The sequence below is a fragment of the Balaenoptera borealis genome, assembly GCF_965194805.1.
Source record: "Balaenoptera borealis genome assembly, chromosome: 15".
NCBI lineage: Eukaryota > Metazoa > Chordata > Mammalia > Artiodactyla > Balaenopteridae > Balaenoptera > Balaenoptera borealis.
In genome coordinates this window covers 76428741-76454601 of record NC_138871.1, presented here as the reverse complement: position 1 = coordinate 76454601, position 25861 = coordinate 76428741, and the positions used below count along the sequence as shown (strand labels likewise).

General features: G+C 53.8%; 1 protein-coding gene across 1 annotated transcript in view; it reads right to left on the bottom strand.

The window, feature by feature from the left end:
* Positions 1–24661, bottom strand: part of HS1BP3 (HCLS1 binding protein 3) — a 35874-nt gene extending 11213 nt beyond the window's left edge. Inside the window, exons 1-4 of the mRNA XM_082358443.1 lie at positions 24513–24661; positions 19605–19770; positions 11037–11244; positions 8604–8829 (exon numbers count right to left, since the gene is read on the bottom strand). Of these exons, the coding sequence (XP_082214569.1) occupies positions 8604–8829; positions 11037–11244; positions 19605–19770; positions 24513–24544 (632 nt within the window). The 5' untranslated portion in view covers positions 24545–24661. The remainder of the gene's footprint in view (positions 1–8603; positions 8830–11036; positions 11245–19604; positions 19771–24512) is intronic.
* Positions 24662–25861: the final 1200 nt, after the last annotated feature.

Here is a 25861-nt window from a genome sequence, read left to right as displayed (position 1 = left end):
CCACCGGGAACCCAGTGCCCCGTGGAAGCTTCGCTCCTGGGCCATGGAGGAACGACCAGGGCCCGGACTAGGGAAAATGAGAGCAGGGAGGCCGTCAGAAGGCAAAGTGCTGATAAACATGGACTGCTGAAGTGACCCGTGGGCAGAAGGGACAAGTTAAGGATGGTGCCAGATTCTGACTCAGGGACAGGACAGGCATTTCAATGTCAGGTGAGTCACTCAGACTCCAAGCCCGTTCCCTCCCCTCCCTCACGCGTCGCGTGAACGTGGACTCAGACTGCACACACGGCTACGGTCCTGGCGCCCCCTCTGTCCCCCCTCAGCTCCTTTCCACCCGCACCCACCCAGCTGCCCGCAGGACACACCACCCAGCTCGGCTGTGCCCGCCACCAGCACACCCTCTGCACGGAGCCATAAAGGATGCCCCCCTTCTCCCTCCTCCAAAGGAAGGCTGGTACGATCAGACTCCTGTCACCAGGGATGGGGCAACTGAGCATCAAACAGTGGGGTCTGCAACGGACGGAACTGCAGCTCCCGACCTTGTGCGGGTTCCCACACAGCACGGGTTACAGGAGGTCGTGGGGGTGGGGGGGCAGTGGGGGGAGGTCCCTGGACGGGTGCAGGCACATGGAACCGTGCTCCTGCAGTACACACGCATGTGCACGCACAGACGCCAGCTTTCCTGCTGTGTGTGCCTGATAGAAGACAGATGTCCGGGCCAGGTCACATTGTGCAGGCGGGCGGGGAGCGCGCATGAGTGAGAGGCGGCAGGTGCCACAGCTGACAGCTCTGATAGGCCAAGGAGTGGCCCTGCTCCACGGGGCTCAGGCGGCTCTGGTGACAGGGATTGACACGAGAACGTCCTCCCCTCCGGCCACCCAGGGGGCTTGTGTCAGTGTTCCCAGATGCACCTGCCCCTGTGACAGGTCCCCGATGGGGACCAAGGGCCCAGGTCCTGAGTGCACTTGAGCTGCAGAGGCATCTCCTAGACTAACCAGAAGACGGTGGATCCTTCTGAAGCCAAGACTCACAGACAACATGACTGTTACCTTCAAAGCCAGGGTGATACTAAACCAGACAGGGAAATCAACTCTTTTCCAAACATGTAACGTTCCTGCTTCAAAATAAAGCACTTTTCATTTTTTAATCTTAAATTCACTTTTTTTTTTCCATTAGCAAAAATTCTCAGAGTGCCAATAAATGAACTTGTGACATTCATTCCAGGACAATGTGATTTGCAGCAGCACTAGGCAACGGGCTTCCACCGCGACCCGATCACAAGAGTCACGCAAATCATGGAGGAGAGGCACTCACCCTGTGGGCCCACACCAGCCTCGCTGGGCCAGGGGATTCAGGGAAGCATTGGAGGAAGGATGAGCAGGGTTGGGAAAGCTGTGCTCCAGGCAGAGAGAAGAGCCCTGTGAAAACACTGAGGTGGGAAGGGCTTGGTATGTTCAAGTGCCCAACAACTGGACGGCAGGTGCATGGAGGGAGGAGGGGGAGGGTCTGAGGGGAAGTCGGGCCACATCCCGCAGGGCCAGGGATGGGGGGATTCTGACCGGTCTCAGGGAGGACCCCCTGGAGGGGGATGCAGGAGAACCTGTGTACGACCCCAGGCCAGTCATTTCACTCTCTGAGTGTCTCCTTATCTGTTCAGTGGGAATAAGGAATGATCTGGAAGCTGCAAAGTGGAGCCCGTATGCTGCTGAGGTGGGCAAAGCAGAGGCCTGTGATCACAGGTGCTGCTTGAGGATGTCTAGCTCACATTGTGTTTCGACCCAACTGACTTCGTTCTGGGCTGTAAACAGTAAACTGGCCAGTCCAGGTAGCTGCCTTGGATGGCCATCATTTGCCGCTTTCCCAGAGTCACACTCTTGACAGCCCCAGCCTGACTCTCCAGGCCGCTGAGCCCCCCACCCACCCACCCCGAGGGACCAGGACCTCAGGGACCTCTCTCTCTTCTCACCTTGTGGGGGATGACATTTCTCCTTCTCTGCACGGGGGCGGCCAAACGCTGCCCCTCACCTACCATGGCAGCAGCACCAAGAAACCAGGGCGGCCCGGCTGAAGGGGCTCTGCCACCCGCGGCTTGAAAGCAAAGCTCCCAACCCTGATCACACCCACAGCGGCCCCGACAGACTGTATGAACAAACAGGCAACCGCCAGGCCAGATATAAACAGAACCCACAACCTGCAGCCACCGGCCCAGGAAGCCGCACCGCAGTCTCTGCAGCTATGGCCCCAGTGGCCAGGCCTTGATCGGTAACTGCCAGCTTCCCTAGTCTTTACCCTGCTTCCCACTTATTAGGCCCAGCGACAGAGGCAAACATGCTCCCCCAACCAAACACACAGGCTGCAGGCCGCCCCACTTCTGGTTAGGCCTCTGGCTTTCGCGTGCCAAGAGTCTCCAGTCAGGCAGACCCGAGCCTTCCCCTTTTGCCACCAGAAATCTTTCCCGCTCCCCGCCTGCCTGTGAGTCTCTGCCCAAACGCTGGTGATGGTGGCTGAGCCCCCCTGCTACGGCCTGCTCTGAATAAGTGGCCTTTACGTGTTCTCATCTGGGTGGTCTTCGTTTATTCCAATACCCCCAACGATACTCCAAACGCTGACATGACCAGTGGACGCTGGCGGTCCTTGCAGTGGAAAACACCCATCCCCTACATCACCCGCCATGGAGAGCAAATGGACCGGGGCTGTGAAGTGGGCACCCGGCACAGGTGGGGTCTCGGTCTGGGGGTGATGGGGTAAGTCCTGGGCCAGTAGTCAAGAGGACGCAGCTCCTGCTTGGACCACGCCCCAGACTGTGTGATCTTGGAAAGGCTCCTCAATTATAACCACGAAGACGCTGGAGGTGAGGTAAAGGCCTTTGTGTGCACAACACATGATGCTGATATTTGCATGACAACAGGAAATGGAAAAGCTGCCTTTTCCATTTCAATTGTGTACTTTAAACACCCAAAGGCTTTTTCAGAGCAAAGTAAACCTGAAATAGTGATAGTATCATACAAAGGAAATTTCCTGTACTTCATCCCATTTTACCCTTACAATCACTGGGCCTGGACTTTAATTTACAAAGAGAGAAACTGTGGCTTTTGAGAAGTTCAGCAACCCACCCAGGGCCCACCAGCTGCTAAGTGGCAGAGCTGGGACTTGAACCTGGGACAGTCAGCCGCTAAACCTGCTCTGGGGTGACCACACATCTTAGGTTTTCCTGCTTTTCCATCCAGTGGCTTTCAAACCACGCTCAGGCACCCTGACCTTCTGCAAAGCTGCCCAGGGCTGCCACAGAGGTGGGCTGAGGCTGAGGGGCAGAGATCCAGTCCCCACTCCTGTCCCAACCGGGCCAATTTTACTTCTGTCTGTTTTATATATCAGGGTCCTGTATGAGATTTCTCCAGAACCAAAGCGTCTTGCTACTCAATTAGAAAAGTGGAAGGCACTGTTCCATGTGTTCGTCCCCGACAGTTCTATTCACTCAGGACAGACTCTGGGCACTGCCGTGGATGGGGAAACCCATGCCTGTGGGGGGCTGCTGTGGTCACCCCCAATGGCAGCAGATGCTGCAATCACCGTGACAGCTCTAGGGTGAGACGAGGGGGCCCACCGTGCCCCCTGCATGCTCCTTGTTTGGACCCAGGACGGGCCGAGGCTAAGTGCTGTGCGTGGAGGTAGAGCGCGAGGCCGCCAGCCCTGGCTCACAGCCCCAAGAGCGATCAGGAAGAACGGCCCTCCAGCAGGAGACGAGAGAGGGAGACCCGAGAGACAGTGGTGGGCCGGGGGCTGAGAGTAACAGGAAAGGCCCCCCTGAGCCCGCCTACTGGAACCCCTGCGAGCGGCAGAGCCTGGCGGCTGGTGGACCTGCTCTCTGCATCACTGCCCTCCTGCTTCTCCACGACTTCTGTGGAGCTCGATTTTGGGGGCTCCTCAAACATGAATTTGCCTGTGGAGCGCGCCAAGAGCTCGTTAAAACACAGGTTCTTGGGCCCCACCCAGGTTCGAGGGGGCCTGAGGTAGAATCTGCATTTCTAACCAGCTGCAGGTAGTGCAGAATTCCCGGCCGGGCTCTGCTATCCTAGGCGGGGGCTGGAACACTAAAGGGGTCCTAAGCCCAAGAGGGACAGCCAGAATACTTAGCAAGAGGCGTCCGAGGAGAAGCAGCTCCTGGGGCCCCTCGCGAGGTGGGGTGAGGCCAGGCTGTCCCCGCAGAGCTCCTGTTCCTGGGGGTCGCCTCGCTTCTCTATCTTGGAAATGGTGGTGAGGCGATGGCTGACCTTATTGTGGTAATCATTTCACACTATGTAGATGTATCGCATCATCACATTGTGCACCTTAACCTTACACAGTGTCACACGTCAATTTTATCTCAATAAAGCTGGGGGGAAAATAAGTAAATCTTGGGTTAGTAGATCTGGGGGAACCTGGCAGCGTGCCGGAAGTCTTCAGAACCACAGAATCATCCCAGAGTAGCACTTCCATCCAAATAGAGGAAGCAAGATATTTTTATACTAAAACACATACGGTTATTTTATGAAAGATAAAGCAAAATCTGTATAAATATTTATGACAAAACACGTGATTCACGTTCCAAAGAAACGTCCAGCTCCACCACTTGAGGCCACGGCACAGGGCCCTGGGTGCTGGCTTCCCCTCCTTTGAGCAGACAGCAGGAAGCCCAGTCTTACAGGAAAGCGTGTTCGTGCAGGAACGAGCCTGTCCCTCGGGAAGCTGAGGGTCCTCAGGGACCTGGGGCCTGGAGGTTGGGGAGCTCCCTGGACACTGGGGGAAGAGGAGGGGGCAGCGGGCCTTGTGGATGGGCAGGGTTTGGAAAAGAAGGGAGGACTTCCCAACACAGGGGAATTAAGTCCTTCAAGACCCCTTCACTGGAGAGGCACAACCAAGACCCCCAGCAGAAGCTTTCAGGACCTTGCTCTGGGTCAGGTAACTGGGGGGAAAGCTCAATAGAATAAACACTCCGTACATGAACAAGTTCTTTCATTGCCTGTAATAGCAAAAACCTACGGAAAACACCACAGTGGCCCCCAGCAGGGGCCTGGGAATGCCATTTACAGCACACCAGCCTGAGGCACTAGCACCAAGTTAAGAGTGTACAAGTCTATCTGCTGACCCAGAAAGACCCAGTACGTAAGCTGAAAAAAAGCAAATTATGGAATGGCGCACATAACACGGTTCCATTTTGGTAATAAAACATGAATATCCAAAAGTGTATACCTTTCATGATGAAAGGGCTTTTAACGGTGTTTTCAATATTTCTATACTAATCATACATTATTTGAGTTGCGATTTAAAATGTTCCTCGCAGAGTATTTCCAGCAGAAGGCAGAACTATTACGGGAGAACTTCACCTTTCTCAGGACTGTGAAGTCTCTAAAATAGAAAGTTAAACATGAAAACTGTGTTCCACATGGAAACCGATCGTGAGGACATTAAGTGAAAACGCAGAGTGTAGAAAGCCATGTGTACTATGTCTGCGGTTACATGGACCGGGCCGGGACAGGGACACACAAAAATCCCAAAAAGAGGAGCGCGGCAGCGTGGGATTGGGAGGCGGTGAGGGCTTTGTCTATCTTGAGGTACTTTCTAAGGGTGCAGCAGTGCGTCCTTCCCTAATCAAAACCAGGTTTTACAGACAAAGGAAAGCCAGGCTTTGTGCCGTGGCCCCCACCCGCCCAGCAACCCCACAGTGGAGAAACAGCGCCCCGGCGCGGCCACGGCAGGAAGGGCCAGTGCCTGCCGCCTGGAAACGTGGCCGCTTGGGGAGGGCCGGCATCCGGCCCAGATGGGCGCTCGGGAGGTGGGGGGCTGGGAGAGCAAGGATGCCACAGCCGCAGCCGCAGCCGCAGAGGAACTGAGGGCACAGGGTGAAGAAATATGTGCACCAAGCATTAGTCTCCTGCAAAGAACAGAATGTTCCTCACCAGAGGGTCGGGTCGGCAGCCTTGTACAAAGAAGTCAACAGGTCCACCTGGGTGTCCCAGGAGAGGCCAAGGGGACACCCTCGCTTCAAGGCAGGGCCTTGCCACACACAAGGCACTGGCCAGGTCCCCGCGCAACTCTGTCCTCAATTTTCCCATCTCTGAAGGGGGGATAATCCTAGGGCCCTGCCTGCCTCCCAATCTGCTGGGAGACTGGAATCCAGGGACAGGGCAGGGAGGTGACACCAAGTCCTGACTCTGCCATTTGGGGCTGGATGAATCTGGATGAGCTACTTGACTCCAAAAGTCAGCTTCCTCACACACAGAACGAGCCCGATGCCAGAACCCGCTTCCTAGGGCACCATTTCCCAAACCAGACCCACAGTGGATCCGGAAAGCAATTTGGTTGAGTCATGACCTTTAAAAAAAAAAAAAGAAATAGAATAGAAAATATCTCTTCATGTAAATGCTAATCAGTTCCTGGCATTTAATAAACTCTCAAAAACTGTTAGTTGTTATTATTCCCAGTGGCGACAACAGCACTGACTATTGTCACATTGGTATTAAAAGAAAGACTGGCAGGAGGTCAAAAGCCTCCGGGATCCCTTTTAGGTGCTCAGCTCTCCTCGGATTCAGAAAGGAGGACCCCGAGTGCAGAGCTGGGGATGGCACTGGGGCGCAGGGGGTCCCCAGACAGCCAGCACCTCACCCAACCATCTGCTACTGGAGTAAGCAGGGAATTAAAGGCGGCCCTTGCCAACCCCAAAGAGCGTTTTCCTACCCAAAAAAGGAGCTGCTTTGCTAAGCACGTCCTTTAGCCAAAGGCTGGCACAAACCACGCAAGCCCATAGCAGTCTGGCAGCAAGTAACATGTAGTTACTCAGAACAACAGAGAGGCTGAGTTCAAACAAATACAGCCCAACAAGGCCCTCGGGTCGCACAAGGCTGATGAGGAGCCGCTATTACGAACTTCTCTCGACATAACCTCGCTGTCACTCCTACAGGCCGCTGACCCCCTCCTAGGACAAGGCCAATGGCGGTGGGAGGTGCTGGAAGGGCCTGACACCTGGCACCAAGGAGCTGCAGGACCTCCGGCTCCGGCCCCCGTCTCCAGCCCCCGTCTCCCCGAGTGCCTGGGATCTTTCCCGAGTCTGACTCCTCGTCCCCTCCAGGCTGGTCTCACGGCGACCCTGCAGCCACATGTCCTCACGTGCCCACCCTCACACACCCTGCTAGGAGAGGAAGGCCCGCGGGTGGTGGGCAGTGCTTTCTGGACTGTATTTTTCATACTGTTTAAGTTGAACTTGTCCCTGCCTGATTTCTCTTTGGCTCTAATTTCTTTCTGGAACAGGACCTGCGAGACAGGCAGAGAGAACGTCACTCTGGGTCTGTGGTCTGTCCACCTCTGCAGAGGTCATGGGGCAGAAAGATGGGGCCGTGACGTCTAACTCACTTAATTTTCATGAGAGCCGCAAAAGATGGGTGCTATCGTTATCCTGCTTTCCTTGCAGAAAACTGAAGGAAAGGGGTAAATTGCCGGGATTCTGGTCCAGGGAGTCTGGCTCCGCAGTCCAGGACAGGACCCTGAGCTCGGTTTGAATCCCAGTACCATTATCCACCAAGCCGTCTGACCTCGGGCAAGGCACCTGGCCTCTGCAGATGTCAGTTTCTTTAATCTGTCAAATGGCCTAGTAACAGCTGTTTGCGGGGCAGGCTGTCAACGAGACACAGTAGACAAAGTGCAAAGTACAATGCCGGGCGCGTATTAGGTGCTCAAAATCAACAGTTCCCACCTTGTTTCTTGCTCATTTGGGCCAAGAACTGAGGGTCCCGGGAGGCGGGCTGAGTCTGTCGGGCTCCCCCTCATCTCCTTCTGGTCGGGAGGTCCTGCCCAACGCCTCAGCCTGTGCCCATCGGAGGGGCCTGGGGAGCAGATGTCTGGCTCTCCGGTCTCATCTAGCCTGCAGCCCCTCCCCCCAGCTCAGGGTGCTCCCCCAGTGGGGGCTCAGGAGCAGCTCACTGATTGGCTAAAGGCAGGCAGAGGGACAGGAAAGGAGAAGGAACAGGAAGGTGACAGAATCAGAACACCAAGGGGCCATCAAGACCACAGCTAGTTGCCTCTTCTTCTCCAGTGTACGTGTGTGTGCACGTGTGTGTGCAAGTGTGCACGTGTAAAGGGCACACAGTCTACCCTGGGGCTCACTCTACCTCCTTCCAGCACAGTCAGCAGCTTATGGGTCACCAGTCACCCCAGCCTTACAACCACCTTGGGGAGGCAGGGCCAAGGTACACAGCCCTGTCCCCAGGGCAGCGGGACACGGCCCAGGGAGCTCCAGTCACGCATCACAAGTCACAGGCTGTCAGCGACGAGCTGGACTGAGAACCCAGGCCTCCTGGGCTGCTGAACTGTCAGGGGTGGGGGCAGTCCTGCCTGGTCTCAGTGCAGAACTGGGGGGCGGGGGGGCCACCCTGTGGGCAGGGAGGGGCAGGAGATACCTGGGCTGAGCCCCAAAGACCCAGGTGATGTTGGGACGAGCAGAGAGCCAGTTCCCTGCGTACCAGGCCCCTAGGGGCAATAACCCAGGGATACCGGTTTTCTCAGACTCCCAGGAGGGAGGGAGGAGCCTGGAGAAAGCCAGGCAGGGGCCCCACCCAGAAGGGGAGACGTACCGCATGATGCCCAGAGGGTCCAGGGCCTCCTCCTCCTCCTCCTCCTCCTCTGAGGGCTTCCCTGCACCCTGGCCCTCCTGGTCCAGCGTGGGGAGACCCTCACCCTCCACTCGGTCCTGCTGCTGGAAGAAGTCGAAAGCATCCCCGTCGTCCCCTGCTTGGCTGTCTGTGTCCAGGACAGAGAAATCTCTGCTGCTGAGATCCGCAGCCCCGGGGCATCTGGTACCTGTGGAGGGAGACAGAGAGGGCGCCTGACACCCACCGCCGGGGGGACGCGAGGAGGCACTTCCCGGCACGCAAGCTCCTGTGCCAGCACCCGAGGCTGGGGGCTTCCTGCAGCATCCTGGGACCAGGATGGTGGGTCTGGATGGGGGTGGCAAAGCCTGGGGTGGAGCAGTTACAAGCGGGAGCCTCAGAAGACAGAGGGAGCAGTTCCTGAAGCTCTGCAGCCCAGGGCCTGTTGGGACGACAGACTACAGTCCGTGGGCTGATGGCAGAAGCCAGCCAGTGTATGTGGGTTCCCACAGAACAGTTCCAGAAACGTTTTGCAGTTGTGGAGCCCATCGGGGAGCTCTGCCAACCACGGATGGAGACCTGCTCCGAGGGTCTGGGTGATGAGACTAGGAACTCAGTGGCTGCGCAGCGAGCACATGGAAGATTCGAGAACCAACTGTGATGGCTTCACTACAAACTGGCTTACAGAAGCACTTCTCAAAGCGTGGTCCATAGGCGGGTGTCCACAACAAGGTAACTACAGAAAGGGGGAGCAAGCATCCAGAAACTTCCACAGTACCTTGGAGTGCGGTTTGTGACAGATTGGGAATAAAAAAGTTAGTCCTTCCCCACAATGGTTTGAGAAGCATGGGTTTAGGCTACTTGTTTATCTCTATCTAAATAGTTTACTGAATGGCATATTTTTGAAAGCAGTTACTTAAAAAGTATATGACCCTGTGGGTAAAGAAGCCACCTATATGCCACAGAGTGCCTGGCACGTAGGATGTAATATGTATACTGACAATAGTATGTAGAACTAAGTGATAATGATTACGTTGCATTATATTATGCTTTGTTATTTCATTTAGGACAAATGTAAAAATCCCATTCAAAATCTCATGAACCTTCAACTTCATGGAATAAGCGTCACGTAATAAAAATTTTTACAGGTACGGATTCATTTAAATATTGCAAAAATCCCACGTGAGAGATCCTATCTGTACCTCCATTTTACAGATAAGGAAACTGAGGCATGGAGAGGCTAGGAAAGTCAGACCATCCTATCCTGCTTCCCCGTAACAGAGAGGGCCAGGAGATGGGGAGTTTTCTTCCAGCTACGGATAGGCTGCAGCCCCCTTCCTACAGTCAACGCAGACCCAGAGAGAGGCAAAGGGCGGAGGGCTGTGACCTCAGTAGACAGGAGGGCCGGAGAGACCCCAGCCCGAAGACCCTTGTGGGGGGCGTGGGAAAGGAGAGAAGAAAACCGGTGCTGCAGTCTTACCCAGGCTCGGCTTTCCGCGCATTCAGCTGTTCTGCTTTTATTTCCCCACCTTGTTTTTTTTTTTTTTAATTGGTTTATTTACTGTTAATTTTCTTTTGAAAAATTCCCATCTGTCTTGGGAAGCTAGGAGATTCACGGTACTCGGGAAACGAGTTAAATGGGGTGAGTGCCCCGCCCGCCCGGATGGGAGCCCTCCCCACGCTCCCCCTGCCCCGGGGTGTTGGTGCAGGACGGGGACGCGCCCGGAGCATTCTGAGTCCAGTAGGTGTGAGTGGGGGTGAGCCGTTAGCCATCGCTTCTACAGCGCCTCCTGCGCGGCAAGCTCTGCTCTGGGCACTCCGCGTGTGTTAGCACACGTGGTTCTCACAAGCACCTGTTAGCCGGGCTACTCCCATCCGACAGACAGGACTAGCGGGAAGACAGGGGGCCGTGGGACCTGGACTACGAAGGCTCGAGGTTCCCATCACCGGGTGGGAGGGCTGCCGGGAGCCACGCCCAAAACCTCTCGGTGAGGGGCACCAGCTGAGTGAGGTGTCCCCAGGGGCCGGGGCACCAGCCTGGCTGTGGGAGCACAGCCTTCTCCGGACTTTGCAGGCCCCCAGGCCTGGCTGGTGGGAGGCGGAGGCGTGTGTACGGGTGGGGGGAGCTCTGGAGGGGGCTGGCCAGGAGGGGAGTGGGTGGGGTCAGACTACGGAGAAGGGCCCTGGGTGAGCCCCATCCAGCACCCAGATGGTCAGTCCTCCAGGGCTGGGTCCCAGGCCTCTTCCACCCACCACCCTGGCCCAAGCACGGCAGTAAGGCCCATGGGCCTCCACAGCCTGGCTGAAGCTTCTGGGATGCAGGGGGTACTGTGGACCCCCCTCCCGCCAAGCCAGGGCAGGGAGGCCTAGTTCTGGGCCAGCAGAGACCTCAGGAATTTGGGACAGAGCCTCCCGTACCTAAGAATTCTAGCAGCTCAGGGCTGCCTGCCAACTCAGCATCCTTCGAGACACAGCGCAGGATCTCATCGAACATGGCTCTCCTCTCCCGGATGTCACACTCCCCCACAAAGAGCACCTTCCTGGGGAGGGGGGGAAGGCTGGCCGCCGGATAACGACTGCTGAGTTTCTGGTACAACTCCTCAATATCACTGTACTTTCTGGAGACCTGGAATGAGAGGAGCGCGTGGTTTCCTGAGTGAGGAGGGAAAGGAGAGAGGCTGCTCCTCCCGCCCCAACAGAGGTCCCAAGGGCGCCGGGCCCTTCGGCGAGTCCTCCCCTAGGACCAGCCCCAGGAAGCTGTGCCTCCCTCCGGACCCTCCGCCCAGCTCCCTGCCTCAGGCTCCACTTCCTAAGCCTCCTGGTCAACGCTGGGTGCTAATCCTGAAAGTCCTAGTGGCCCAAAGGAAAGATGCCATCGTGGTGGGTTCCAGGCACCATCACAGGTCTGGGTAGAGACACTTGATACAGAGGCCTGGCCTGCAGGTGACCGTGACTTATACCTCCATTCTGGGCCTTCAGTGCGTTAGCAGGGTGACCTCACAGTCTGGCCCCTGTTCGGTCATCTTCCTGCAACAACGGGACAGCGTTTTGCAGGGTCACCGTCCCGTGAACTAGCGGCTGCCTCTGACAAGGCCACACCTTACAGTGCTCAGCTGGTGGAGAACCAGACACTGCAAAGCTGGTTTCTGGCCCTGGTGCCAGCCAGGAGCCCACGGCACACCGGGACCTTGGGGAAGCAGGCCAGGGGGTCCGCTGGAAGGTGGTCCTCGGCCGTCAGAGTCATCCTGGGGTACCTGGCTTCCTGCAGAGCTGAGGGCTGACAGCTACCGCCTCTCGATCTTTCCCCAGAACTCCCACCGCAGCTTAGGGCTCGTCCACTCACTATCAAGCTCTTGCTGTGCGTTTACTCTGTATGAGCACACTCAGTGTGGTCTCTGCCCCCGAGGCTCCAGGTCTCCAGTTAAGGGAGCAGCGGTAGCACAGCGGGCCGTTGCCATCACTGTGGGCTGTAGGAGCCAACACAGGCGCTCAGAGAAGAGCCACTCACCCCACGCCACGCCCCACCGACAGCCCAGCGTCCTCCCTTGTCTTAGACTCCTCTGTGCGCTCCCCGCGTGTGTGGCCAGTCTCCCCAACTCCTCCGTGGGAGCATCGATTATGAAGACAGATATTCCCACTTCTCCCAAGCCAGGGCCATGAACACAGCACACCACTGAAGCACTGGTGTAGCTGATGGGCTGTGAGGCGCCTGGATGCATTCAGACAAGGGACACCTGGCAGCCCCATCGCACAGCTCTGCTGGAGCACGCAGCCCCAGCTAACCTGCATCATCCTCAGGGCCCCCAGCCCGTGAGGGTTCCAGATGCTGGCAGGTGGCTGGGGCACTGGGGGACTTCAGGAACGCCCCCTGGGGAGTTATCTGGGACAGGGGACTGTGGCCTGCAGTTGTCAACACAGAGCCTGGCCTGGGAGCTTTCCTGCGAACAGCTCTCAAGGAAAGGTAAGAGCATCCTTTCACAAAAGTGACGCAGGCTCCAACTCCTAGTGGTCCCGAGAACCCAAGACTCCACCAGGTGGGGGCAGAGCGCCCTCTGCTGGCCTGACTGCTCCATGCAGGCCTGGCCACCAGACCCACCAGGACCCGGCTTCTGGGAGCTGTGGGTCTCCAGGGCACTGACAGCGTAGGCAGCCGGGGAGCTTTAAGTCTTGGGTGCCACCCCACGCAGGGCCCACATTCACCAGTGTTCCAAAGCACGGGCTTCTACTCCTTTTGAGGAGTGGAACGCAAAATGCTCATTAGTTTCTTAAAGCTAAATCGTGAAACTTCAAAGAAAGTTCAGGTGTGGGGTTACACCCCTAGATCTCATAGGGAGTCAACGTGTTCTTTGCCCTCGCAGGTGGTTCAAAATGTTTGGGAAGAACCTCCACGCACAGGCACCTGTGCACACAGCTACCCGCAGGGCAAGGGGGTCACTGGTCAGGAGAAAGAGGCACTGGTGTGACACATGGAGGTGTCAAAGAAGTCCCCACACACCCTCGCTCATAAGGCCAGCCAGCACCTTATCAAGGGCCCCCGAGTGCTGCCTCTCTGTCTCACCCACGGACGTGGGTCTCAGATATTTTCCTCTTTGCTCCTGTCCCTGAAAAACATGGGTGCGTTGAGCTCCATCTGGGTCAAGTCAGACTACCAGGAGCTGCAAATCACCCAGCAGAACAAAGCAGACCCAGAACCATCATCTGCCATTACATTACACCTTGGTTCTCAACAAGAGTCTGTCCAAGAAGCAAACAAAAAACATCACAATCTTTTAGACACTTTCCAGGACGTGTTGAATGTCTCTTAATGAAAGAACTGTGCCATAAACTTTTATCCCTTAGAAGCTGGGGTCTCCAAACTGGAAAAGGATATTTGTCATGCAATAAATATAAAGAATATATAAAGAATTCCTATACATAGTAAGAAAAAGACAGCCAATGGTTCAAAAGGAATTCCACAGAAGAAACAATGTTTCACAAACATTTGAAAAGATATTATTCAACCACATTAGTAATCAAGGAAATGCAGGCTAACACCTATCAATACAAGATTCACAAAATCAAAATGTCAGACAATATCAAGTATAAGTGAGCATATGAAACAGGGGCATTACACTATCTGCTGGCTGGTAGTGACCTCTGGAAAACAGTCGGCCTTGTTTGATGAAGTTAAAAGTGTGCATAGCCATATGGATCTTTTGCCTAAAACATTACGTTTTTTCTTAATCTTACTAAAAATATCTTTTTTTCTTTCTGAATTCTCTCTTCCTTTAACTACAACATTGACTTGTTCATTTCAATTTTAAATCCATCCTTCTTATTCTCTTCTGATAATGGGATTTGACTTTCTCTTTTTTAATGGGGATTTATTACCTCATCCAGCTGATCTTAAACATTTTAGTATCAAGATCCCATTACAAATTTATTGAGGACCCCAAAGAACTTCTGTTTATGTGAGCTGTAGTTATTGCTATTTCCCACATTAGAAATTATAACAGAAATTAAAAAAAAAAAAAGAATCTGGTGTCTCTTCTGATAGGTCACCAGGGCTGGGAAACTCACTCTTGCCTTTCTGTCTTGGTTGCCAGGAGACTCAGAACAAACCAGCCCCTTGCTCTGCTCTGAACCGCAGGACCCTTGCTCATTTTAACTTTCTCTCACAATCCTGTGGCCTGTCTCTCCTGGGCACATCTCCAGACCTTTTTACAAGAAGCCAAAGGTAAATACTAAATGAGTGAGTTTGTGATCTTGCCCCTTCCTGAAATTCTCAAGCCCCTGAAACCCCCTCTCTTCCCTCGGCCTCGGCTCCTTCTCCCTGACTGTCCCGAGGTGCTAGCGTCCCCAGGCTTTCCTCCTCGGCCTGAACCTCCACGCCCACATCCACTCTCTGGGCAACTTCATCTGCTCGCAGCCTTTCAGCATCACCTGCAAGCGGATGCCTCCCAAAGCAGCCCCTTGGGCCTGACCCCGCCCCGAGTTCCAGCCTCATGTATCCATCAGGCAAACACTTCACACTGGAAACGTCCTCCTTCCACCTGCCCCTCCGCCGGAGCCCTTTATTTCAGTGGGTAGAAACAGTCAGTCAGTTAATTATGTGCATGTCACCTTGGAAATACTTTCAACTCTCTCCCTCCCTCCTGTAGCACCCACCGCTGGCCTGCTCCCAGCCCCCCACCTGGGGCATTACTCTACCAGCCTCCTCACCGGGCTCCCTGTCCCCTGCCCTGTTCCTTCCAATCCAACTCCACTCTCCACCAGACAGGCAGTGAGAGACAACAGGACCATGTCATTCCACTGCTTAAAGCTCCTGCCTGACTGCCAGACAGGTCGGGCTCCCTGCACGCCCTCCATGACCTGGATCCTGCCCGTCATCGCCCTCCTCTTCTCCCACTTCATCCGGGACGACACTCAGCTGCTCACAGCTCCCCACACGATGCCCTGTTTCTAGCCTTTGTGCCTTTGCTTAGGCTGTGCCTTCTGCCGGTGGCACCCTTCTCTCCTTCCACTGTTCTTAGCTCCATCTGCTTTTTAAATTTTTTTTTTTCTATTGCAGTAACACTGATTTATAACATTATACAAGTTTCATGTGTACAACATTACATTTCTACTTCTGTATATGCTATGGTGTGCTTACCTCCAAAGGTTTAGTTTCTATCCATCACCATACAGTTGACCCCCTCTACCCATTTCACCCTCCCCTCTGCCCCTTCCCCTCTGGTAACCGCTACTCTGTTCCCTGTATCTACCTGGCTTTGTTTGGTTTGTTCACATTTTGTTTTTAATTTTTTATATTCCACACATGAGTGAAATCATACGGTATTTGTCTTTCTCTGCCTGACTTAATAGGATACCCTCAAGGTCCATCTGTGTTGCTGCAAATGGCAGATTTCATCTTTTTATGGCTGAGTAGTATTCCATTGTATATAAGGACCACAACTTCTTTATCCGTTCATCCACTGATGGGCACTTAGGTTGTTTCCATGTCTTGGCTATTGTAAACAGTGCTGCCATGAACATAGGAGTGCATATATCTTTTCAGATTAGTGTTTTTGTATTCTTTGGATAAATACCCAGAAGTGAAATTGCTGGATGATATGGCAGTTCTATTTTTATTTATTTATTTATTTATTTATTTATTTTATTTTTTAGCCACGCCACGCGGCTTGTGGGATCTTAGTTCCCCAACCAGGGACTGAACTCGGGCCCTTGGCAGTGAAAGCGTGGAGTCCTAACCACTGGACTGCCAGGGAATTCCCTATTTTTAATTTTTTAAGGACTCTCCATACTATTTTCCATAGTGGCTGCACCAATTTACATTCCCACTAACAGTGTAGGAGGGTTCCCTTTTCTCCACACCCTCATAAACATTTGTCATTTCTTACCTTTTTGATAATAGCCATTCTAACAGGAGTGAAGCGATAGCTAACTCTGGCATTTCCCTAATAATTAGTGATGTTGAGCATCTTTTCATGTGCCTGTTGGCCATCTGTATGTCTTCTTTGTAAAAATGTCTATTCAGCTCCTCTGCCCATTTTTAACTTGGATTGTTTGGTTTTTTGTTGTTGAATTCTATGAGTCCTTTACATATTTTGGATACTATTAAAATGCGTAATATCAGATATATGAGTTTTATCTTCTCCCATTCGGAAGCTTGTTTTTTTGCTTTGTTGATGGCTCCCTTTGCTGTGAAGAAGCTTTTTAGTTTGCTGTAGTCCCATTTGATTATTTTTGCTTTTTGTTTTCCGTGCCTGAGAAGACACATATAGAAAGATATTGCTAAGACTGGTGTCAAAGCTAATCCTGCCTATGTTTTCTTCTGAGAGTTTATGGTTTGGGTCTTACATTCAAGTCTTTAATTCATTTTGAGTTGATTTTTATGTATGGTGTGAGATAGTGGTCTAGTCTCATTTTTTGCATGTGGCTGTTCAGTTTACCCAAAACCATTTATTGAAGAGACTATCCTTTCTTCATTGTATGTTCTCTGCTCCTTTTGTCATAAATTAATTGTCCATTTGTATGGATTTATTTCTGGGCTCTCAATTCTGTTCCATTGATCTATGTATTTGTTTTTCTGTCAACACCATGATGTTTTGATTACTACAGCTTTGTAATACAGTTTGAAATCAGGGAGTGTGATACCTCCAGCTTTGTTCTTTTTTCCCAAGAAAAAAGATTTCTTTGACTATTCAGGGTCTTTTGTGGTTCCATATAAATTTTAGATTTTTTGGTTCTCTTTCTGTGAAAAATGTCCTTGGGATTTTGATAGAGATTGCATTGAATCTGTTGATTGCTTTAGGTAATATGGACATTTTAACAATGTTAATTTTTCTAATCCATGAGCATAGAATATCTTTCCATTTGTTTGTGTCTTCTTCAATTTCTTTCAACAATGCCTTATAGTTTTCAGTGTACTTGGTTAAATTTATTCCTGGGCATTTGTTGTTACTGTGGTGGCTGTAAATGGGATTGTTTTCTTAACTCTCTTTCTGCTCGCTCATTGTCAGCACACAGAAACACAACTGACTTTTTTAAAAAATAAACTTATTTATCTATTTATTTTTGGCTGTGTTGGGTCTTCATTGCTGCACGCGGGCTTTCTCTAGTTGGGGCGAGTAGGGGCTACTCTTTGTTGCGGTGCGTGGGCTTCTCACTGTGGTGGCTTCTCTTGTTGCAGAGCATGGGCTCTAGGTGAGTGGGCTTTAGTAGTTGTGGCATGTGGGCTCAGTAGTTGTGGCTCGCGGGCTCAGTAGTTGTGGCTCGCGGGCTCTAGAGCACAGGCTCAGTAGTTGTGGCTCACGGGCTTAGTTGCTCCGCGGCATGTGGGATCTTCCTGGACCAGGGCTGGAACCCGTGTCCCCTGCATTGGCAGGCGGATTCTTAACCACTGTGCCACCAGGGAAGTCCACAACAGATTTTTGTGTGTTGATTTTGTGCCCTGCAACTTTACTGTATTCATTTATTATTTCTAATAGTTTTTGGTGGCATCTTTCGGGTTTTCTATATATAAAATCATGTCATTCACAAACAGTGAAATCTTTACTTTTTTCTTTTACAATTTGCATGCCTTTTATTTCTTTTTCTTCCCTAACTGCTGTGGCTAGGACTTCCAGTACTATGTTGAATAAGAGTGGAGAGTGAGTGGAGCCTGGTGGGCTGGAGGGGGGAAGGGAAAAGAAGGGGCAGAAAAAGAAAAAAAAAAAAAGAGTGGCGAGAGTGAGAATTCTTGTCTTATTCTTGACCCTACAGGGATAGCTGTAGGTTTGTCATATATGGCCTTTATTAATGCTGAGGTACATTCCTTCTATACTCATTTTATTGAAAGTTTTTATAAATGGGTATTGAATCTATCTCTATCTCTATCTCTCTCTCCTGCTTCCGGGACACCCAATATCCTAATGTTGCCCTTCCTAAAGGACTTCGATAATTCTCATAGAATTTTCTCTCTCTTTTTGTTTTGGATCTTAATTCTCCCTCCTCTTCTAACTGTATCATTTCTAGATTTCTATCTTTGAACTGGCTAATTCTCTCTTCCATATGGTCTGCTCTATTTCCAATCCTTTCTGATGCACTCTTCATCTTGCTTACTGAGTTCTTCAGATCCAGAATTTCTGTTTGGTTCTTTTTTAGAGTTCCAGTCTCTTTGGTAAAGTATTTCTTCTGTTCATTAACTTCATCCCTGACGTTCACTGAACCGCCTTTCTGAGTTTTCTTATAGTCCGCTGAGCTTCTTCTTGACAGTTATTTCGAATTCTCTCTCAGATTGCACTGTTCTGTGACTTTAAATCTGGTTTCTGGAGAATCACCATTTTATCTTTGTGATGCAGTGTTACTGTGGTTCTTCATGGTGCTGGATGAGTTGCTCCTCTGCTGGTACATCTGAAGCAGCAAACACCTTTCTTCTTTAGGTAAAGCTTTTTTTTTTGTAAACTTGATTCCAACTATTCAACAAGTTAGAGGCTTTTCTTTTCTTTTCTTTTCCATTAGGTGGCGCTACAGCACAAGTTTTTGGTTTCTCTTACCTGAACTGCCTCTGGTTATATTAGAGGATTGGCACTTTCCAGCCTCCACTGCCCTTGTCAGAGGTGCTGCCTGGTGCCCGCATTGTCACCGCTTGTGCCTCCATGGTTGCTGCTGTCACTGTTGTCGCTGCCTGGGTCAGCGGGGTGGTGGGCACTTCTGCTGTGTCCAGGATCTTGAGTCACAGGCTCTGCTTCCACTGGACGGGGTGGAGCTGGGGTCTTGGGCACCTCTGCCGTGTCTGGGGTCGTCAGGTTTAGGGATGCCGCCACTGTGGGTCGGGGAGAGGGGGCCACACTTGTGGGCAGCTCTACAACTGGAGGGACGGTGTTGCAGGCCCTGCTGCCCAGTTCCCTGTGGCTGCAGGCGCGGCTGAGGCCCGGAGGCTGGCGTTGTGCGTGCCGCCTCCCTGATGCGGCTGGGTTCCCTGGGGCCACGGGCTCGGCCTCTGGGGCTGGGGATCTGGGACTGCACACACCACCTCCACTGTTCCCTCAGTTCCGCCTCCGTTCCAGTCCGCCCACCTCTAGATGGACAGATGTGCGAGACTGTTTGGGATGTTTCACTGGCTGCAGACTGAAGGGGAGTGACAAAGGGAGTGTCTCATCCGCCGTAATGCTGATGTCTCCACCTGCTCTTCAAAACACAGCTCAGCCCTGACCTCTTCCGAGACATCTTCCAGAACCCTTTCCCTAGGATGGGTTAGGTGCCCCTTCTCTACACTCCCACAGTCCTCCCCTCCCCTTGGGCTCCTGTCTCTTTACAGGTCTGTCTCCCCACAGACTGCAAGCATCTGGTTCACCGGTGTCCTTACCACCAAAACGCTCTGGCACTGTCAGGCCGAGTGAGCGTTGGCTAGAGCACTGCTCGCACCCCGATGCTACTTGCACCCTGGCAGCAGGTGTGTCTGCCCAGCTGGACCCCCGGACCCTGGGCACCCTCGGGAGCATCCTGGCAGAGCCCCCAGCTCACCAAGAACTGGACGACATCCTCAGGCCTGTGCTTGGCCGACTTGAATGCAGCCAGCCGGGTTACCACCAGGATCTGGTACTCCACATGCCCTGACATCATCTTGCCCCGTACCTCCTGGTGCTGGGGCACGGTCAGGTCCAGGCCTGTGTGGACATTCTGAACTCGCCTGCCAAAGGGAAAGAAGGCAAAAGAAGCTCAGGTTCAAGTCAGCAGGCTTCCTGAGTGAAATGCAGGCCAGACCTCAGATGGCCCAGCAGGCTGGGTGCAAGCCTGCTCCACTGGCCACTCTCTGTGGCCCTGGCTCCCCACCCCGCTGCAGGCCAGCCCCTCATAAAGCCTGGCTTCCCAGGCCCCAAGCCTGGGCCCTGCCTTTGGGTCACCCAGGAACAATGGGCTGTCCCCAGCAGGAAAACAGGTGACAGCAGAGAAGATGGGGCTCACGGAAAATCACAGACAGCTAGGTGTCTGACAAAAACCCAGCACAAGAGCTCCTGCGGGATTTGTGGGGATGGCACTCCAGGGGTTCTATTCAAACCAAGGGAAGTGCCTGGCTTTGGGCACACAATACAGGAATGAAACCCCACCAGGAATCCGGAGAGAGAAATGCATCTCTTCAGCTAACCAGAGAGCAGCAGAGCTGCTACAGAACCCAGCTGGGGGAAGATGGAAAGGGCACTGGATACCAGGCCATCATTTGCCCTGGGGCCTCTGCAAGGCACTGATAAGGCCTGCTGTATGAGGCTTTGAGAGGATACTCAGCAAAACATTACAGCTCTTGGAGGATTTTTAAATGCTATACAAACGTAATGAATCACACGATGAGCTAAGAAGTTATGAAATGTTTCCTCCGAGGTGAGAAAAAAGGTTAAATGTATTCCTCATTCTATGTAAGGGTATAATGGAGACCCATGCACACAAACATACATCACACAAGCACCTATGACAGGATATGCCCCACATACTGTTATCAGGGTCGAGACCTACTATGTGCCGGGCGGGACTTTCAGAAGATAGGAAAGGGGAGGGCCCGAGGGGTGGGGCTACTGGCGCTAAGACTGTGTCTGGGGTGAGGCCCTTTCCCTCTCTCCAACTACATCCCAATCCATCAGATGACACCCTGCCCCCAGCACTACACTCCTCCCCTTTCCACACCAAGCATGTGACACTGTCACCATGATGGCATTTGTCACCAACTGGGAGGACAGCCCACCACGTAGCCACATACTACTAAGCATTCAAACCCCTACACACACAAACATTTTCACAGGGTGTAAGGCATGCGAAAATGAGCATCAATCACTTAGAAAGGCCCGGGCGAACCTGCCTTCAGGCAGGTGTTGAATGAACCCAACATATCTGCGAGACGGAAAAACACCAATCAGCCCTCTTTTCCTTTTGCCAGTAACCAAATGAGCGTTCCTGGCCTTGCACCAGGTACAGACCCGGTTGCTCCTGGCGCTGCGCCGGTGTTACTGTTAGGAGCACAGGAGAGCAGAGGGGACTGAAGTCGAGAGGCGGGCGTGAAGCTGCCGTGCTACCGGGCTCTGTTCTAAGCACCTGCCTGTCTAAGACACTCCTGCCGCCCTCAGCCCTACCGAGGGTCACTACCACTCAGACCCACTTAAAGTCAGAGAAACAGACACAGAGGGGAGTCACCTGTCCTTGGGCTCAGCAGGTCAGAGGTGGAGGCAGGGTTCACTCCAGGCTGCCGCCCCCTCCCCGCTGACTGGCACCTCCTATCAGCCCAGCTTGCTCCTCCAGGACCTGCCTCCGTGACCCCTCCCCCCTTCTACTGTCCCCTCCCCCACCGTCCTGTCGCGCCGCCCCACTGCTGGGATCACGCCCTTGGCCTCAGCTCCCCTGCCCTCGCCCCTAAACCCTCCCGTTCTCCGCGTCCCTTGCACCTGTGTCCGGCAGCTGCACATCACTGGGATAAATGCACAGACGTGCTGACTGGTCCCACCTGAAATTCACGGCCACAACCTGCAAGCTCCAGCGTGGGGCCTGGCAACCCCACCTCGGTCTCGACCTGGGGCTTTGAGAGCCTGGGGTTCTCAAAGTGCGGCCCCTGCAGCATCAGCATCACCTGGGAACTTGGGAGAGTGGCAGACCCAGGGTGCTGAATCAGTCTTCATGTTAGCAAGTCTTCCGGGGGACTCCCACGCACCTGAGCCTAACCCACTCTCTCTCCCACTCCCCTAGGCCCCCAAGGAAACTTTTCCTGTAAAGGGCCAGACAGTAAATATTTTAGGCTTTGCAGGCCATAGGGTCTCCATTACAACTACTCAACTCAGCCGTTGGAGAGCGAAAGCAGCTAGACAGTACATAAACTTTATTACAAAAGTAAGTGGTGGGCAGGATTTGGCGCATGGGTGTAGTTTGCCCACCTATGCCCCAGACCAAACTTCTCAAACGGTAAAGTGCCTCCAAGTTGCCTGGAGATCTTGTCAATATGCAGCTTCTGATGCAGCAGGTCGGGGGCAGGGCCTGAGAATCTGCATTTCTAACAGCTGTCATGTGATGCTGAAACTGCTCCACGTGGTTAAGCCCTAAGGTTAATTCTCCCTCTCCTCTTACTCCAACGGCACCTGACCGTCCCTCTCTGCTCCTTGAAACTCTGTCTTCGTTGCTCCCGGGACCCCCACTCTCTCTCCGTTCTCCACCCTCCCTGGCCACTCCTGCTCAGCTTCCCTGGATGGTCCTCCATTCCTCTTTCTGCTCTGGACTCTCCCCTCAAGGCCACACTCCTTCTCCCAGCTGCCTGCCCGACATCTCCACTTGGCTGTCAACAAGCTTCTTCATGAACGTGTCCAGACACACGGTGATTCTCACCTTCCTAAACCTGCTCCATCCATAGTCACCCGACTCGGTCCATTGCAACCTCCCTCTTTCAGGAACTCAGTCAACTTGCAGTCAACTCAGGAACTTGCAGTCAATCGTGACTCCTCTTTCTTGTTCTCGCGGCCCACATCTAATCATCAGCAAACCCTGAAAGCTGTACCGTCAAAATACAGCCAGAACCCAGACATTTCGCAACCCCTCTGCCACCATCAGCTCTCACGTGGATCACTGCCTGAACGGTCTCCTTGCTGCACCCTGCTCACCTACCTTCTGTCAACACAGCGGCCACATGACCTTTGTGAAATCCGTGCCAGGTCCCACCTCGCCCAGAGCCTCACCTCAGCCTGGGAGGCCTGTCCTGACTGTCCCCGGCCTCCAAGCCCCCAGCTCTGCACCACATCACCTAACGCTCTCCGCGGCTCACGGCACTCCAGCCACCCTGGCCTCCTCGCTGGTGCCCAAGCACCTCTCTGCCCCAGGACATTGGCTCCTGCTGTCCCCTCTGCCTGGTACACTCTTTCTCAAGATTTCTCTTGCGTTTGCCAGGAGTCTGCCCAACTGCCACTCTCCGTCAGAAAGACACTCCTGGGCCACACCATATAAAACAGCATTCACTCCTCCTAGCACCCTATTTCCCTACCACTTTATTTTCCTTCACAGCATTTATCATCCCTGACACACCATATATTTACCTATTGTCCGTCTGCCCCACGAAAGCTCACGAGAGGGACTTTGTGTTGTTCACTACTGTATCCTAGAACCACTCTCCTGGCCTTCACCGCCAGCATCCGCATCTGTTAAGGAGCCCTGCCCAGGTGGGGCAGTGAGGGAAGCCACCCAGCCCCTTCCCAGGCTGCGGGCACAAAGGTCACACCCCCACTGGTCTGCTGCTGGCCCTGCTCACACCTGCCAACCTCAAAGCTCCTTTCTGCAGGAAAGGACACTGAGGCTCAGGGAGAGGAGGTGATGCAGGTGGCCCTGGGGAAACCTCTTCTACCAGCGAGGACACGACCAGCAACCATGCAGAGGAGACCGAGCCGGTTCTGATATCAGGGTTCCCTTAAAGAATCCTACATACTTTTCTAGACCTGAAGCCACAGGGATGTTCAGATTACTGCTGGAAAAATAACATTCATTTATGCAAGAGACTGATGTCTTAGCCCAAGATGCTGGGTAGGGGGAACAAGGGTGGAGTGGATTAAAATACTTGCAGTGAGTCACTTGACAGATGTTAGAAAGGGGGAAAGAGTAAAACCATGACCATCCCAGCCTTTCCAGGATCCGTCTTGCACTGGGTCCCCCAGGCCTGGGTCAGGGTGGGCCCACCCTGCATCCTCTGCCTCCAGAGACCCTCCGCAGGCCTTTGCGGTAATTGCACTTTTCCTGAGCTACCTGTTTGAGCAGCTGCCCCCTCTTCTCTCCCCTTCACCTGATTAACCTCCACTCCTCCCGCAGCAGGGGGGCCTCAGGCACCCCCTCCCAGAAGCCGGGGTTACCTCCGGACCTGTGTTCCCATGGCAACCTGAACCCACTACCCCCCATGCAGCATCTGTCCCCCGAGGGTCTGCGTTCATCCCCGTTTCCCCCGCAGGGCCGAGCCTTGCCTCATTCACCCCGTCCCCAGTGCCGTGCCCGGGGCCTCGCGCACGGTGAGCGCGGACAGGATGCATAACTAGATCTTCGAAAAGAAAGGAAGACAGGTGGAGGTGACAGGTGAAGGGGGGAGGAGAGCCCTCCCTTTGCCTGCTGGCCGGGACCAGCCAGTCCAGGCCTTCCACTGGGTTTTGGGTGAGTTCGTTACCCTCTAGGGACCTCAGTTTCCCCATCTGTAAAATGGGGGGGGGGCGGGGGGAGGGGGACTCGCCGCCGCCCGCCTCTCCCGCTGGGCAGTGGAGGGGCCGAGCCCAGGTCAACGGCCAGCGCGCTGGGAACGCCGGGTGGCGGGCGGGATCGTCGGGACCGGCCGCCTCCGCCGGCTCCTCCGCCCCGGGCGCATCGGGCCGCGGCTCCCGTGCACCCGACTCCACGTTGCCCGAGACGCAACGCCGGGCGCGGGGTCTGGCTCACCTGGAGGTGACGAGCACCGCCGGGGACTGCATGACGGCGAAGCTCCGGGCGGGGCGCGCGGTCACGAGACCCGCGGGCGCCGGCGTCGCCGCGTCCCGGGCCCTGGCCCGCCGCCTAGTGGCTGCCGCGCTCGGCCGCAGGCGGAGCCTTTCTGGAACTCTGGGCGGAGACTCAGGGCTGAGCGTCCTGCGCGGGCTCGTCGCTGCTGGAGGCCCCGGCCGAGCTGAGGGCGTTCCCCGCGCCCGAGTGTCCTGAACCATCCAGAAGTTTGGGTCTGATGTCCCAGCGTTAGTAGTGACAGCGCCCGTTTCACTCCTAGGAGTGCCCAGAGTGTCCCAGATCAGACACTCCTGAAATTATTTGGTTCTCCTAACTTGGGGGGAACGCCGGCGAAACAACGCAGCGGTGATCACGGCCCCAGGGTTGTTCGGAGAGAAGTTAGGAGAGTCCAGAAAACAAGATAAATCAGACCCCTCTGTAGAGCGACAGGTGGTGATCCAAAGAAACCAAATGATCCAGGTGATCCAAATCAGCCTGACCCCTGAGGCCTTCCAGTGGCTTTCTGTGAAACGGCCTGCAGGGCCTTCCCAACAAAAGCTTCTGAGAACTCTGTGTCTTTCTTCTCGCTCACTAAGGAAATGTTGTTGTGACGCTTGTTAAAACAGTAAGGAGGACTTTATTCAAGACTATGGCAACAGGGGTCAAGACTGACCCAACGGGGAGAGAGTTCAGGCTCACCTGAATACAGCAGACAGTGGGGTTGATGGCCACGGAGCAGGGAGGGGCCCACAAGGGTAGGGGGATTCTTGCTGAAAGCAGGCCAAGGGCTTAGACATCCAAGGCAGGGGATGAGGACCTTGATCAGAGACCAAGGGTGATCAGATATCAAGGGTGGGGATCCTCTCTAAACTGACTTAGCAGGATTCTTGCTAAGGCTGGGCTGGGCAGGCCAAAAACTGGGCAGGGGCCAAGGTCAAAGGCCCATCTGAGAAGAGGGCTCAGAGGAGCCTAAAGTTTGGTCAAGGAGAGGGTCTTTGTGGCCCAAAGTTTCCCTCCCAGAGAGCTGCAAAAGCTCTCTCCCCCTCTGTGTGTGCAGACCCATCTCTCCACGCACCCACTCCTCCTTTCCTCGCCTCCTAACGACACCCGCTCCCCATGCTGCTCCCTGGCAAGAGGAGGTGGGCTTCTGCTTGACTGAATTTTCCCAAAAAACCAGCCCCCTGCCCCAGCTGCACCGCCCTGGAACTCTGGTCAACCAATGTCCCAGCCCTTTGCAATTATACCTGTAAGACACTTAGCCCCGGTCCTGGCCCATAGTGACATTTAATCAGTGCAAATGTTTGTGTTGC